This window comes from Schistocerca americana, chromosome 4 (genome assembly GCF_021461395.2).
Source record: "Schistocerca americana isolate TAMUIC-IGC-003095 chromosome 4, iqSchAmer2.1, whole genome shotgun sequence".
In the NCBI taxonomy this organism is placed as follows: domain Eukaryota; kingdom Metazoa; phylum Arthropoda; class Insecta; order Orthoptera; family Acrididae; genus Schistocerca; species Schistocerca americana.
The window spans coordinates 115080919-115095694 of record NC_060122.1 but is presented as its reverse complement, the minus strand read 5'-3'; the positions used below and the strand labels follow the sequence as shown (position 1 = coordinate 115095694).

Below are 14776 nucleotides of genomic sequence, written 5' to 3'. Positions count from 1 at the left end.
TCACAAAGATGTCTGGGGATGTAGAAAACAGTACAGTCGTTGTAGTAATGAAACTGAGTGATTTATCTACCGTCCAAAAGGGGATGATCATTGGATCCCAGGCGAAGGGTAGAATCATCTCCGAAACGGTCAGTTTCGTAAGCTGTTCACGTGTCACAGTGGTTAAAGTATACCGTGTATGGCAAAATAGCGCTATGCAAAACCGGCGTCGAGGCAACGGTGGTCCATCACAGCGCAGGGGTGAACGGCAGACACGGGGATGTGTACGGGCGACTCCATGCCACTGACCGCCCAGATGACCAAGGGCCTGCGAACCATCTCTCGTCAACGACTGTTCAGTGTATGTTGCTGCACACGAATATCCGCAGCAGGCGCCTGTTTCGTGCACCCATTCTGAGTGCTGTTCATCCGCGATGAAAGCCGAAATCTGCACGGCAGTACCACATCTGAACATGGCGATAGGTGGCCGTTTCAAAAGAAGAAGTTTCATGCTCCATCCGACAGATGGCCGTTGGCATGTATGCCCGTGCAACAATCGTCGGAACGTTCCAGGCTGCAGCGAGAAGCGCTATAGTCTGGATAACGTCATCGTGGCATTTTCTGGGTGATCTCGTCTCTCTGGAACGCGCAAAGGATTAACACAAGCACGCACCTCTACACGGAGTGGTGGGCATGTTCCCAAAGTAGTTTGTTATTCCTCGGCGCCATGGCGTCTTCCAGCAGCACGATACACACAGCTCGCAGTGTACATGCGTAGCTGGAAAAGCACTGGTGAGAAAGGGAGTACAGTAAACTCTTCCCAAAGTCCCCGGATTCAAACCCAGTCGAGAATATATGGGACCATCTCGATCGAGCTGTCCGCGACATGGATTCTGAACTGAGAAACCTAGCTGGCCACGGAATTGGTGTGGGCATGGCTCCTGTCGGTACCTTGCAGAAATTCACGGAATCTGTAAATGCACATCCGCGCTACAAGACGTGGTTATTGAGGCTTTGGACCATGTGGCCACACTAACATGGCTGGACACTGGCGGAGCTCCAGGGTGACATAAGCAGTACTACAGACAACGTTCTCGACGTCACACTATCAGTGGGACAGCTCGCACGAACGGTGCCTAAAATGCAGGAGGTAGCCCCCGTCCTAGCCTGTAGATGAGGTCCAGCTCCAGTAACCCACTCCGTTTCGGATGGAATATTTTGACGCCTTGTTAGAAGAAACCAGTTGCTTCGACCAAGAGGCTCGCATTACATGCAGCGACGAAAATAGATAGTGCAATGCCACGAACACGTTGACCAAACGCTGCAACAAATATTATATTTTCACGCCTATAGGACATGTGTATTAACATTTCATCCTTATGCGAGCTTATTTTGAGAATTTTCAATAGAGAAAAAGTAACCATCATAATCTCACACCATTCTTTGTCTGTGAGAATTACTGAGTGTATCGGACATTACTGGAACTTTTCTGGCGTATATCGCCCGCGTACATTCATCTTACCGCCATCATTAGGAGTTTGAGGAAGGTCGCCTCATTGCCATGAGGGATGTGACAATCAGATTGTATTTTGGCAACTGTCAGTACAATGACTGCTGAAAGAGAGGTCAGGGCAACCGGGTATCAAGAACCGTAGGCGAAGGTGTCGCCACGAACCGCTTTTAACAGTTTACCGGAAGCTGAGGTGAAACCTCGTTAACGGCTGGCACCATACCACAGGCAGTAGTGATTTCCCAAACTCTGTTCTGCGGAACACTGCTCCCCCACGGGGAGTGAGTAGGTGCTCCATGAAAAACTATTAATAACATAGCATTTTGTTTTGCACATTTTGACGACACTAATTTTCTAAATTTAATTATTATTTACATGTTATTACTTATCGTTGGAAAATAAAATACTAACACGAATAATTTGCAAAAAAAATGGAAAAACTAGTAGAAGCCTACCTCCGGGAAGAATAATTTGGACAGTGAAGACATGTAGGAACATATGAGGTAATACTGATCCTACGATTTACCTTGTGAGATAGGTTACGGAAAGGCAAACCTACGTTTATAGCATTTGTAGATTCAGAGAGCGCTTTTGACAATACTGACTGGAATACTCCCTTTAAAATTCTGACTGTAGCAAGAGTAAAATGCAGGGAGCGAAAGGCTATTTTCAACTTGTATATAAACCAGGTGACAGTTATCAGAGTCGAGGGGGCATGAAAGGGAAGCAGTGGTTGAGAACGGAATGAGGCAAGGCTGTAGACTATCGCCGGTGTTATTCAGTCTGTGCCCTTACGAAGCAGTACAGAGAACAACTTTAACTCCTACTCTACATTTTCTGTTAAGGGAGAAGAAATATACCTCGAGATTTGCTGACGACATCGTAATTCTGTCAGAGACAGCAAAAAACTTACTATCTATTCCGTTAAACTGCTCGTGTGTTTCATAAGGAGGATACAAGACGAACGTCAATAAAAGCGAGACAGGGGTAACGTGATGTGGTCGAATTAAATCAGATGATACTGAAGTAATTAGATCCGGAAACGATACGCTTAAAATATTAGACAGGTTTTGCTATTGGGCAACAAAAACTGATGACTGCCGAAATATAGGGGACATGAAGTGTACACGCAATGGCAAGAAAGGCGTTCCTCTTTGGTACATCGAATATAGAATAAAGTGTTGGGAAGTCTCTTCTGAAAGTATTTGTATGGGGTGTAGCGTTGTATGGAAGTGAAACTTGGACGATAAACAGATAAGACAAGAAGAGAAGAGAAGAGAAGAGAAGAGAAGAGAAGAGAAGAGAAGAGAAGAGAAGAGAAGAGAAGAGAAGATCTTGAAATGTGGTGCTACAGAAGACTATCTGAGTGATCTACCCATCTAATTCCTCAGCAATGAGAATGTACTGAACAGAACAGAGGACAAACGAAATTTGGAGCACAACCTGACTAAAAGGAGGACACGTTCTGAGACATCGAGGGATCCAGTTTAGTACTGGAGGGTAAAAATTTTAGAACGACCAAGAAATGAATACAGTAAGCAGATTCAGAAGGATGTAGGCTACAGCAGTTGCAGAACTGAGTAGCCAGTCTTCGAACTGAAAACCATAAAGACAACAGTTTTTATTAAATGATAATTAATTGAAACCCTCAGAAGCCGATAGGTGTTGTTGACATACCTTGATGGGGACAGCTGGAAATGTGTGCCCCGACTGGGACTCGAACCCGGGATCTCCTGCTTACGTGGCAGACGCTCTATCCATCTGAGCCACCGAGGACACAGATGAGTAGCACGACTGCTAGGACTTATCCCCTGTACGCTTCCCGTGAGATACACATTCCCAAACGGTCCACAATCTAGCTACGTAATATTCCTAATAGATACATTCCCCAGCCACTCGTTACTCGCGCCCACTTAAGTTGACGATTCCCGTAAGAGTGGACGGGCAAAGTATCTATTAGGAACATTACGTAGCTAGATTGTGGACCGTGGCCAGTCGGGGTACACATTTTCAGTTGTCCCCATCGAGGTATCTCAACAACACCTGTCGGCAGCTGAGCGTTTCAATTAATCATCATTTATTCTAGAGAAGCTACACAGTCATCAATGGTATCTGTTCTTTCGATAACAGTTATTGTCTTCATATACAGTTATTATTTAAGTTGTAGTAATCAATGAGAAAACCTTGTTTTATTCATTTTTAAAAAATTGTATTGACATTCAAAATGAACTAGGTGTCTCGTCAACGTATCAGGATTCAAGAAATGTTTAATAAGAGGAAAATTTTGGGAACCCTTGGCAGCCAGAGTCAACTGGGCACTGTGTGGCATTCTGTGGAATTCATAGTTTGAGACTGGGATGCGATGACAAGACGTGCCGCATTCAGACATGTAGATCAGGGCGTGGGCAGGTCAATCACGAATCCGTTTTAGCGTGAATTGTCGTATGGGATCTTATACTCCAGCAGGATAGTACGTCAGTGTCTTTTCAGCTATTATGAAATCAGCCCTGTTGTGTACAATGGCTGCTGTCTCTAAATTGTGCGAATCAGATATTAATGGTGGGTTTGTAGTGACTGTCTTGTTACAACAGTAGATGCTGTTTCGTGTCTCATTAATTTCTATCCATGAGCACAGAACCTTACTTCAAAATAATGTGTGTCTGATCTGTTGATGATATATGAGTTTACACCAACCATTTCCTTCGTTACTGCAGTTTTCCAGTCATAACTAACCTGAAGTATGTCGTCCTGAATCTGCCGGTTATTAACCTAGTTGACTGAATTTTAGAAAACCTGATTAGCCGCAAAAACAAAAAATGTATTGGATGTTTTTTGGTGCATTTATTCCAAATGACGTGTTTCGGGCTCTGCCCTACATGAGACTTTCTGGTGTAAACAATTTATAACAAAAAACTTGTTACAGATTTTTTTAACACCAAATGTTAACAAGAAAGCGTAAAATGGAACAAAGTATCAGAACCAATACATACCATCTATAGCAAAAATAACTTTGACAGCTTGTTCTTTACTCATACATTCACGAACCGAAAGATGACATAGAATTTAAACATGAAACATAGAAAAGTTAGTCGTGAGAAGGACTACGGAAAACTGCTACTCCATTGTGCTCCTACTTGCCGTAATGAGGTGCCCTCTTGCACCGCGTGGTTAACTAGCAACGCGGCTATGGAAATCCCGATATGTTTACTGAGAATTGAAACAGTAACCAACAGCAACTAAAAGTATATAGGTACATTAAGGGGACCACACCCTGCCTATCACCGAGCGAGGTGGCGCAGTGGTTAGCACACTGGACTCGCATTCGGGAGGACGATGGTTCAATCCCGTCTCCAGCCTTCCTGATTTAGGTTTTTCGTGATGGTTCCTTTGAAAGGGCACGGCCGATTTCCTTCCCAATCCTTCCCTCACCCGAGCTTGCGCTCCGTCTCTAATGACCTCTTAGTGGTGGTGGTTAGTGTTTAACGTCCCGTCGCCTATCTAACCCATGTTAATTTAGGCAAGTATTTGACCCATTTCTGAAAAAAACTATTTGATGCCGGACCTTAATATTTTTACTGTATGTACATGACGCGAATAGAGTCAATTGTACTAAAATCTACTTTATCCATTGTATAGTTTTTGAGAAATACTTTTTTAAATTTATTAACATAACGTATTTTTTTCTGCAGAAAAGATTTTTGTGAACTTCCTAATCGGGGAATATTAATAAATGCAGTACCAGAGGTGGTTTTTTATGTTATGTAGAGTCTAAAATTTTCAGTACATAGTGTGATATAATGGGACATATCACAGATAAATGAATGAAATTTTCAGTTTGCGGTAAATTGACTTCAAAAAGAAAAAACTTTTTAAATTTGTTACTTGCACTTAATTAAAACTATCCTGCTGCATATGATGGCCCTTCTTTGGCCTCTAGCAGGTCTTCCAACTTCTTTTTCACCTTCCTGGAGGTTTGTCTTGCTTTCTTGATGATAGCCGATGCAGACAGGTCTGCATCTAATACGGCCATTTTATCGCACTGTTGCAGCCCAGTTATATTTTCACCAGGATTAATTCCCAGCTTTTTCAGTACCCAACACTTTCCAATATTACCACAATTGAATGTGGTAACAGCATCATGAACTCTGTATTTCTAGGCATGCATACAATGAAACTAAGTTTTTGGAAGTCCGTTCCAATTTCTGCATAGGCAGACACAGAACCCAATTGAATGTTTGAACAGCATAAAGTCGGATGAGCCAAGTCTCTGAAAATAGGTTTAATTGCTGTAATAACAGCAGCAGGAAGAGAATGCTGGTGAGAGTAAGATTCTCCAGTTGCCTAAGCCCTGTTGTATTTTCACCACGGATTTTCTCCCGATGGGCACAATCCATGACATGGCTTATCATCAGTAGAGGACTTACGGAAGAATATGGCCCAAAAATCTCCGTTCATTGCCTCCAGATTTTCTTTATTTCTCCTAATTGCCTGTCCATAGTATACCTGCAAGTTTTCTATTTCAGTTTTAGTTAACTGACCCTGTCCAGTCAACAATTTTCCATCTTCCAATTTTTTTCCTCTCATATCAACAGAATGTGTAGGCCATGTTCAGAAACGTTTGGGAACAAGGCTGAGAAAACTAGCTATTTTGCTAATAATGGCATCGCCATATGACCGAGTTCACCACATTATTGTATGCCACCACCCAAATATTTGGTGTACCGTACGTCTCTCGTTTCTACGGAGTAATGAAATAATTGTTGTACTCCATGAACTTCCATACCATCACTTGTTCCTCTAAAATTAGCCACACAGTTGTGTTCTTTATGTTCATTGACTTTACAACATTTGCAATATTTAGACATCTAACACATTGCCACGAGTGTGGACACCGGTAGTCACTACTCCATTCATTCAGAGAATTATGTCCTCTTTTCTGCCATCAAGTGCAACTGCAATATCCGAACATCCATCATTTTCTGTCACTGCTTCCCCATCAGCCAGTTTCATGCTTTCCTCACTGCAATATTAGAGAAAGCTGTGTGCGAGGTCAGTCAGTTTTTCAAATTTATTTGGTGGTTGATGTAAGCTCATCACTGAACAAAATATGCCTTACGATCCATTGGCAAGGGCTTGGCTGCAGGGAGAACGAACTAATCTAGTATTGATTTCATAAGGGCCACTTGCATCTGGTTTCGAAGAACTCGAAAATGAAATCAGAGTTGAGCATTTAGTGCAAATTAAATCCAATGTCAGTGGAAGAAAAGGCCTAGCAATTACACTCTCACAAATTTTCACACTCTAGACAGTGTGGTGAGTCACACATTGCACAAATTTAGTAATTACATCTGATAAGATTCTCGAATTTATAATAATGTTACTGCACCCCTTGTCACTTACAGTAAGTTCGTTATGACACACTTGAAATGGTGAGAGCTTCTTTGATGATGCACTTGTTGAATTACAGCCGGCCGGTGTGGCCGTGCGGTCTAGGCGCTTTAGTCTGGAACCGCGTGACCGCTTCGGTCGCAGGTTCGAATCCTGCCTCGGGCATGGATGTGTGTGATGTCCTTAGGTTAGTTAGGTTTAAGTAGTTCTAAGTTCTAGGGGACTAATGACCACAGAAGTTGAGTCCCATAGTGCTCAGAGCCATTTGTTGAATTACAATTAGAAGCATCGTTGGAAGGCGGCATAACCTCTTGTACAGAAAACTTTCTGAACTTGTTTCCTCTGAATTGTCGTTTCTCGAAAACGCCTTTACGTTTCGTCATCTTCAATAAACACAACAAAACACACGTTAACAAGCACTGCGAGTAGTTGTTATACTCACCTTTGCAATCACACTTGAACAAAACTAACCTCGTGTTTGAAAGCGTGTTGTTTACGAACAGCATAAACAAAAGAATACCGACCGTTGCATTCAAGTGACAGCCAACACACGCGGGAGTAAAAAAAATCCCTAACGTGCGATGTAGGGGATATAAAGATCCAAAATATATGCAGAAAAGTGGGTGACAAAAGTGGGCGTGGCACAAACACACGTGGTAAGAAAATTCTCTTTAATTCCTCAAAAAAAAAAAAAAAAAAAAATTCAGCAAAATGCTATTCAGAGTACTTAAATGAAACCTTGATCTATCGAGATATGATGAAAACCGAAAATTGTTTTTTAAGTGGACCACACCGTGATTCAGGTCGACAAAATCGGATTGCAGCAGCACAAAGAACAAGTACATTAAGATATTTTCTTCACACAATTCTCTGTCTTGGAAAGGCACGATTTGTCGAAGATTACAAAAAGGATCTGATAAGAAGTGTAATTGCAAATCTAGACTGTTCGTCAAACATAAGACAATTGTCCCATCCTGTGGCTCATTTTTGCGGTTATCGATGTGCCAAACTGTTTATGTCCGTTGAAACAGTAAAAAGCAACAAAAACATATGTAGCGTGCCTGCACGTAAAAATTGGTAAAGGGAAAGGTGATTGCCTGCCTGCACTTAAACACAATAAAAGAAGCATCACTGTAGTATACAGGCACGAGATTGTACCTTTCAACATATTTTAATATTTATTTATATTAAAAAATTAACGTACCAGAATTACAAAACAATTTGTCTTGATTCACTGATCACAGTAGTACAAACGGAAAGGAGTGTACATTTCAACGTTCAGAATTTTTCTGTTTTTATTTAAAAGATAACATGTCATAATTACAAAAGGACTTGTCTTGATTTGGTATAGCGCTACCTGACTAAACGACAAACGTTGAAATTTAACGTGGTGTTCACTAACCATTGTAGGGCACAAAAAATAATAGTTAGGTTCATCAGTGGTTCAGGAGGAAAATGTCTTAAAGGGAGAGGTGGCTGTCTATGTACCAATTTCATAAAAGTAGTTGCGACAGTTATGATGGTTTTTTAGTCCTGACGATTTGTTGTGAGAGGCACGTAAAAGCTATTTCTTACCACTACTCATTTTCTCGTTGATTAGTTGTTCTGGAGCCACTTGACTGAATTCATGTATTTCCAATCCCTCCAAATTGTCCAGATTGTTTCCCTTCCTCTCTGTGTGCAGAATAGTCATGCTACTTTCTGATTCTGCCAGCATACTGCTTCTATCTTCTAAATGAAAACCTAATGCGCAACTGTTGCTCGTACACCCATGTTCTTTATATCTCGTTCTGTATTCTCGCCCTGTTTATCTCATGTAAAAACAGTCTCATGATCAAATTTTGTAAAACTGGACTGTATAAAATCAATTGTTTTGCACGGGTTCCAGACTAAGCCTCAACATGTTTCCCAAACTGTTAACCGTATGGAAACCTACCTGGACGTTGAACTTTTTCGAGCAACTTTGTAGTCCTTGCAGTCCTCTTTCTGAAGATGGTCCGAAAAAAAAAAAATAAAAATCAAAAGCTGTTCAGCTGGCCTCCTAGCCGCGCGGGGTAGCCGTGCAGTCTTAGGCGTCTTGTCACGGTACGCGCGGCTCCCTCCGTCGGAGGTTCGAGTCTTCCCTCGTGTGTGTGTGTGTGTGTGTGTGTGTGTGTGTGTGTGTGTGTGTGTGTGTGTGTGTGTGTGTGTGTGTGTGTCGTCCTTAGCGTAAGTTAATATAACTTAAACTAAGTAGTGTGCAAGCTTAGGGACCGATGACCTCAGCAGTTTGATTCCATAAGACCTTACCACATATTTCCAAAATTTTTACCTGGCCTCCTAATATTCGATTCATCGTATGCGTTTGAGAGACCGATCTGTACAATTATTTCGACGAAGATTCGATAAATAAGGAAATCGGGACAAAACTTTGTGGTACTGCAATGTGAGTTTTATGTTGTACTTTCTTATACTTTGCTAAACTGCAGATTACAAAATACTTAGCCCAGACAATATTTTCATGCATGGAATTTAATAAGCTTACGACTGAAAAGGAAGGCACCCTTACTTTTTTTATTCAAAGATATTTGGGAACATGAAGTCTATGAATTGCTCAGAACACAGCACGAGACTTCAGAGTGTAGTTTAACTGTTTAGTCGACGAGTAACTCAACATTTGGACAGTGCTAATAGTGTTGATACGAAACAGAGCACTGGCTATAATACATAAAGGAAACATTGCATTATACCTACAGAAACAGATGCTAGCTGTTAATCTGGATGTTAAATTGGCTGGGAAGTTATTTGTTGTGCTGCAAGAAGTTGGAGGTGCTCTGCCCCATACGAATCTTTCCCACGGGCGTGGTCTTGCCAAGGCAGTAGGAAATATTTACGTCACAGGAAGAGAGAGTGGGGGAAAATTGGCGTAAGATAACTGCAGTTATGGTATGAGCACTGCTTTTGACAAATATCTGGTCAAAAACTTTGCTTTTGCTTGATTCCTGGTCTGCGTATAAGAACGTACTCCTTTCGAGCAAACCATCCCTCCTGAAAAGTGCGTCACGTTGCAGTTACCATCACCTGGAACCATTGGATCAATTCAGATTGGACTTTTTTCCGTGCATACAAAATGTATTATCGCACTATCTGCAGCTACGCCTTAAAGAATAGCCAGTTTCATAATAAGCACCGCCGGCCGGTGTGGCCGAGCGGTTCTAGGCGCTTCAGTCTGGAATTGCGCGACCGCTACGGTCGCAGTTTCGAATCCTGCCTCGGGCATGGATGTGTGTGATGTCCTTAGGTTAGTTGCGTTTAAGTAGTTCTAAGTTCTAGGGGACTAATGACCTCAGATGTTAAGTCCCATAGTGCTCAGAGCCATTTGAACCATAATAAGCACCGGTGGAATGTGACGGCATGCAGCCGAATGCGAGCCAGTCTCTTGTGGAGCTTATCACCCCGTCAAACAATATGATTCAATACTCTTTCTTTAACAGTGGGTACCTAGCTGAACGTGTGGCTCGGTTTGTAACTTCCAAGGAGTTCGTCTTCAATCTTGATGTTGCAAACTTTCGTGATCACTGTGGCTCGCCACGTCCATTTTGTGAAGTGTGATACATACACTTCATACAAGATTGATCGCTGCATCTCCCGGACAATGATTTTCTGTCGCCCGCCTGATGCAAATGGTGAGTCATTGGCAGCAAGTATTTTTCATGTCATAACTGCTGATACAACACTTCCAGACCACCACCAACAGTCCGTCTTCGTAATTGAAAGTTCGTAACCCATCAAGCAATCCTCTTATCAGCCTGACTCCATTTTTCGGAGGCTTCTGCATCTCTGAGTAACTGGTCCCATGTCTGGAGTGTCTTCTCCTTTATCTGATCTATCAATGCTCTCGGTCGTCTTGCCTGCAATTTTTCCCTTCGACTTTGCCTTGAACGATCATCTTTTACAAGTTATCCTCCTGTTTTCGAATTATGTGACCAAAGAACTGCAGTATTTGTCAGATTCTGGACAACCTCTTCTGCATCCTAATTTCTGAAGGATTGACTTCTTGTTCCATTTCTCCAGCCATGATATTCTCAGTAACTACCTATATGCCCACGTTTCAAAAGCATGAATTCTTTTTCAGTGCCCTTCATTATCCATGTTTCAGCGCCTTAAAGGAAAACAGAACGAAGATTCCAGCAATCTCATTTTAATAAGTCTGGTTAGCATTCAGTCTTTCACAACTGACTGCCAGCTTCGATGAAGCATCCCTACCCAGAACAATCCTATGGCTACCTGTGCTATGTGGCTCAGAAATATGGTGGCTCTACACTGAAAATACGACAAAGTCTTCAATTCATATTCTGATACCACACCAGTAGCCAGTAATGACTCACCTCTGTCAGTAATCATGGTCTTGGTCTTGTTCTTGTTAATGGACAATCCACGTTTCTCACTTTCTCCCTTAGTAGTTCTTTCATTTCCACTTGTGTTTCTACACGCAGTGTGGTGTCATCAGAAAATTTTGAATTCCTGTTACTGCGTCGTCCTATTCACATCTCTCCAGTCGAGCCATGAGGACTTTTTCTCAGAACATATTCTCCATAGATGTTAAATAGAACCGGCGATAAAATGCGCCCCTTTCTGACTCCTTTACATGGTTCAAAAGGACTTTACACTGACAGATTGGATATAAGTATTTAGATATTTTTGGTAAGGGTAGTAAGATGATCAGAAAAGGCTATTTCTGACAGTACATTCCACAGTTCTTTCCATTGATCACAGTCGAAAACCTTGCTATAGTCCAAGAAACGAAGAACTAATGGGGTGTTGAACTCCTTACATTTTGCAGTTAGCTGTCTGAGAATCTGGACTTATGTTCCTTTATTATGCACAATGTCGAACTCAGCTTGCTCTGGCGGTATTTCTTCATCTAAGCAGGAAGTCAGGAATTCATTGGTGACATTTAGAAGAATCTGCAATTCATGAAATGGTTCTGTAATTCTCTCAACGCTTTGCGATTCCTTTCTTATGAAACGGAATCATCACCGACTTTGTCCAGTCCTCTGTCCTTCTGCCGTTATTCCATATACTGTTAAATATTTCATGTTGATTGTCAAACCAAAATCTCCAGATGCTTTGATTATTTTGCCAGTAACCCGTAACTCACGAGGTGTGGTCTCTCAAACCGCGCGAAAGTTTTCAATCTTTCTCTCTCTCTCTCTCTCTCTCTCTCTCTCTCTCTCTCTCTCTCTCTCTCTCTCTCTCTACACACACACACACACACACACACACACACACACACACACACACACACAAGCAGCAAGCGATGGGAGTGGTGACCAGGTGGGGGTAAGGAGGAAGCTGGGGTAGGGATGGATAGTGAAAAAGGGCAGAAGTAAAAATACTGTGGTGGTGGAATAACAGGTGCGTAGTGCTGGAATGAGAACGGACTGGATAGGTGAGGACAGTGACTAACGACTTACCATTATCACAGTTTTGTGAGACCCTGTTATTGATTGTGTAACGCCCTTTTGAAAATACACTATGTAATCAAAAGTATCCGAACATCCCCAGAAACATACGTTTTTTATATTTGGTGCATTTTGCTGCCACCTACTGCCAGGTACCCCATATCAGCGACCTAAGTAGTCATCAGACATCGTGAGAGCAGAAAGGGGCACTCCGCGGAACTCACGGACTTCGAACTTGGTCAGGTGATCGGGTGTCACTTGTGTCATACGTCTGGGCCTAGGGATGTTTAGGAGTGTGGAAATCTTGCGTACACCGTTTCCGATGTGATAGTGAAGTGGAAACGTGAAAGGACACGTACAGCACAAAAGCGTAGATGCCGATCTACTCTGCTGACTGACAGAGACCGCAGACAGTTGAAGAGGGTCCTAATGTGTAATAGACAGACATCTATCCAGACCATCACACAGGAATTCCAAACTGCATCAGGATCCATTGCAAGTACTATGACAGTTAGGCGGGAGGTGAAAAAAACTTTGCCATTTCGTGATGTGTGGCTTATGAGCAGCCGCTCGACCATGAAATCAAACGACGCTTCGCTTGGTGATGAGGCGTAAACATTGGACGATTGAACAGTGGAAAAACGTTGCGTGGAGTGACGAATCACGGCACACAATGTAGCGATCCGATGGCAGGCTGTGGGTATGGCGAATGCCCGGTGAACGCCATCTGCCAGCGTGTGTAGTGGCAACAGTAAAATTCGGAGGCGGTGGCGTTATGCTGTGGCCGTGTTTTAATGGCCGGGACTTGCACCCCTTGTTTTGCGTGTCACTATCGCAGCACAGGCCTACACTCAGTGTTAAGCACCTTCTTGCTTCCCACTGTTGTTGAGCACTTCAGGCATGGCGACTGCATCTTTCAACACAATCGAGCACCTGTTCATAATGCATGGCCTGTGGAGGAGTGGGTACACTATAATATCCCTGTAATGGACTGGCCTGCACAGAGTCCTGACCTGAATCGTATAGAACGCCTTTGGAATGTTTTGGAACGCAGACTTCGTGCCAGGCCTCACAGACCGTCATCGATACCTCCCCTCAGTGCAGCGCTCCGTGAAGAAAGGGCTGCCATTCCCAAGAAACTTTCCAGCACCCGATTGAACGTATGTCTGCGAGAGGCTAAGGGTGGGCCAACACCATACTGAATTCCAGCATTACCAGTGGAGGGCGCGACGAACTTTTACGTCATTTTCGGCCAGATGTCCGGATACTTTTGGTCACATAGTGTAATTTGGATTCGTGACAAACGCAATCGAATCGCTGGGTTTTTACCCCTCTGAAAATTTCATTTTACCCCTCAGGGGATAATTACCTCCCCCTGCCCTCCTCCGCCTCCGGTTGGGAACCACTGGTGTGGATGCACGTGTACTGTCCTCCAGCAGCACGCGCTGTCACAGGTTTCACTGTGCGTGGGAGACGGCGCTGGAGGGCTGGCCACCTCGACGCTGGAGACTTGTACGGACGGTCTGAGGTGCAGCGCCGGCGACGAGGCGTGCACACAGCCGGAGCTGTCCGAGTGCCGCAGCGGCAGCGCCAACGGCTTCGAGTGCCGGGCCGCCGGCTACTTCCCTGACCCGTACAACTGCAGCATCTACCATCTCTGTCCCAACGTCGGGGACCCCAACTACGTCACCGGCACCTGCACCGGCGCCTGGGCTTACAACCCGCTAACCACCGACTGCAGGTGAGCTACCGCCGTGGTCGAGGGATTGTACACAGCAAATGGATGTAGTGTCGAGAATGTGTGACAGTGAAATAGCAGTACCCTCAAATACATTACAGCTCACAACACGTCGAATTTGACAAGCAAATAGTACAAAAAGTTAATACATTAAAATACACAGGGTGTACAAATTCTAGGGATTGATCGATGAGAGGATTCGGAACAAAACAGATCTAATCAACTTATCTCCACAAATGTATCGTTTCCAGGCTAGAGACTAATTATTCAGTCACACATTGTTACAGAGCCTGCAGTCTAATACGTGCTGTACCATGCAGCCATAGTTACACCATTTGCTGAAAATGGTTTCCATGTGCCTCAAAACATGCTACATCACACACATGCATGTGATGTCTCACGTTATCACCTAGGCTGTATCTCAACGGTGTCAAAAGCACCATGAATACGCTGCTCCATTGCCTCCACATCTGGAATGGGCTCTGCATACACAATACACTTGATGTGGTCCCATAACGAGAAATCGCACGGGTTGAGATCCCCTGAACGATGCTGGCCATGCAACTTAAGCCCCTGGTCCGACTCATCAATCAGGGGAGACACAATTGAGATGCGTCCAGATGTTGATGTTGCTCCGGCTCATTTCACCATTAAGTAGCAGCGACATAACTCTTCGAATCTTCAATGGCACTTTTCCCAGCAGGGGACGCAAAATCC

General features: G+C 43.4%; 1 protein-coding gene across 1 annotated transcript in view; it reads left to right on the top strand.

Moving 5' to 3' along the window:
- LOC124614049 overlaps positions 1–14776 on the top strand; it is a 92995-nt gene that overhangs the window by 24757 nt on the left and 53462 nt on the right. The window contains exon 2 of the mRNA XM_047142882.1: positions 13776–14062. Within this exon, the coding sequence (XP_046998838.1) occupies positions 13776–14062 (287 nt within the window). The remainder of the gene's footprint in view (positions 1–13775; positions 14063–14776) is intronic.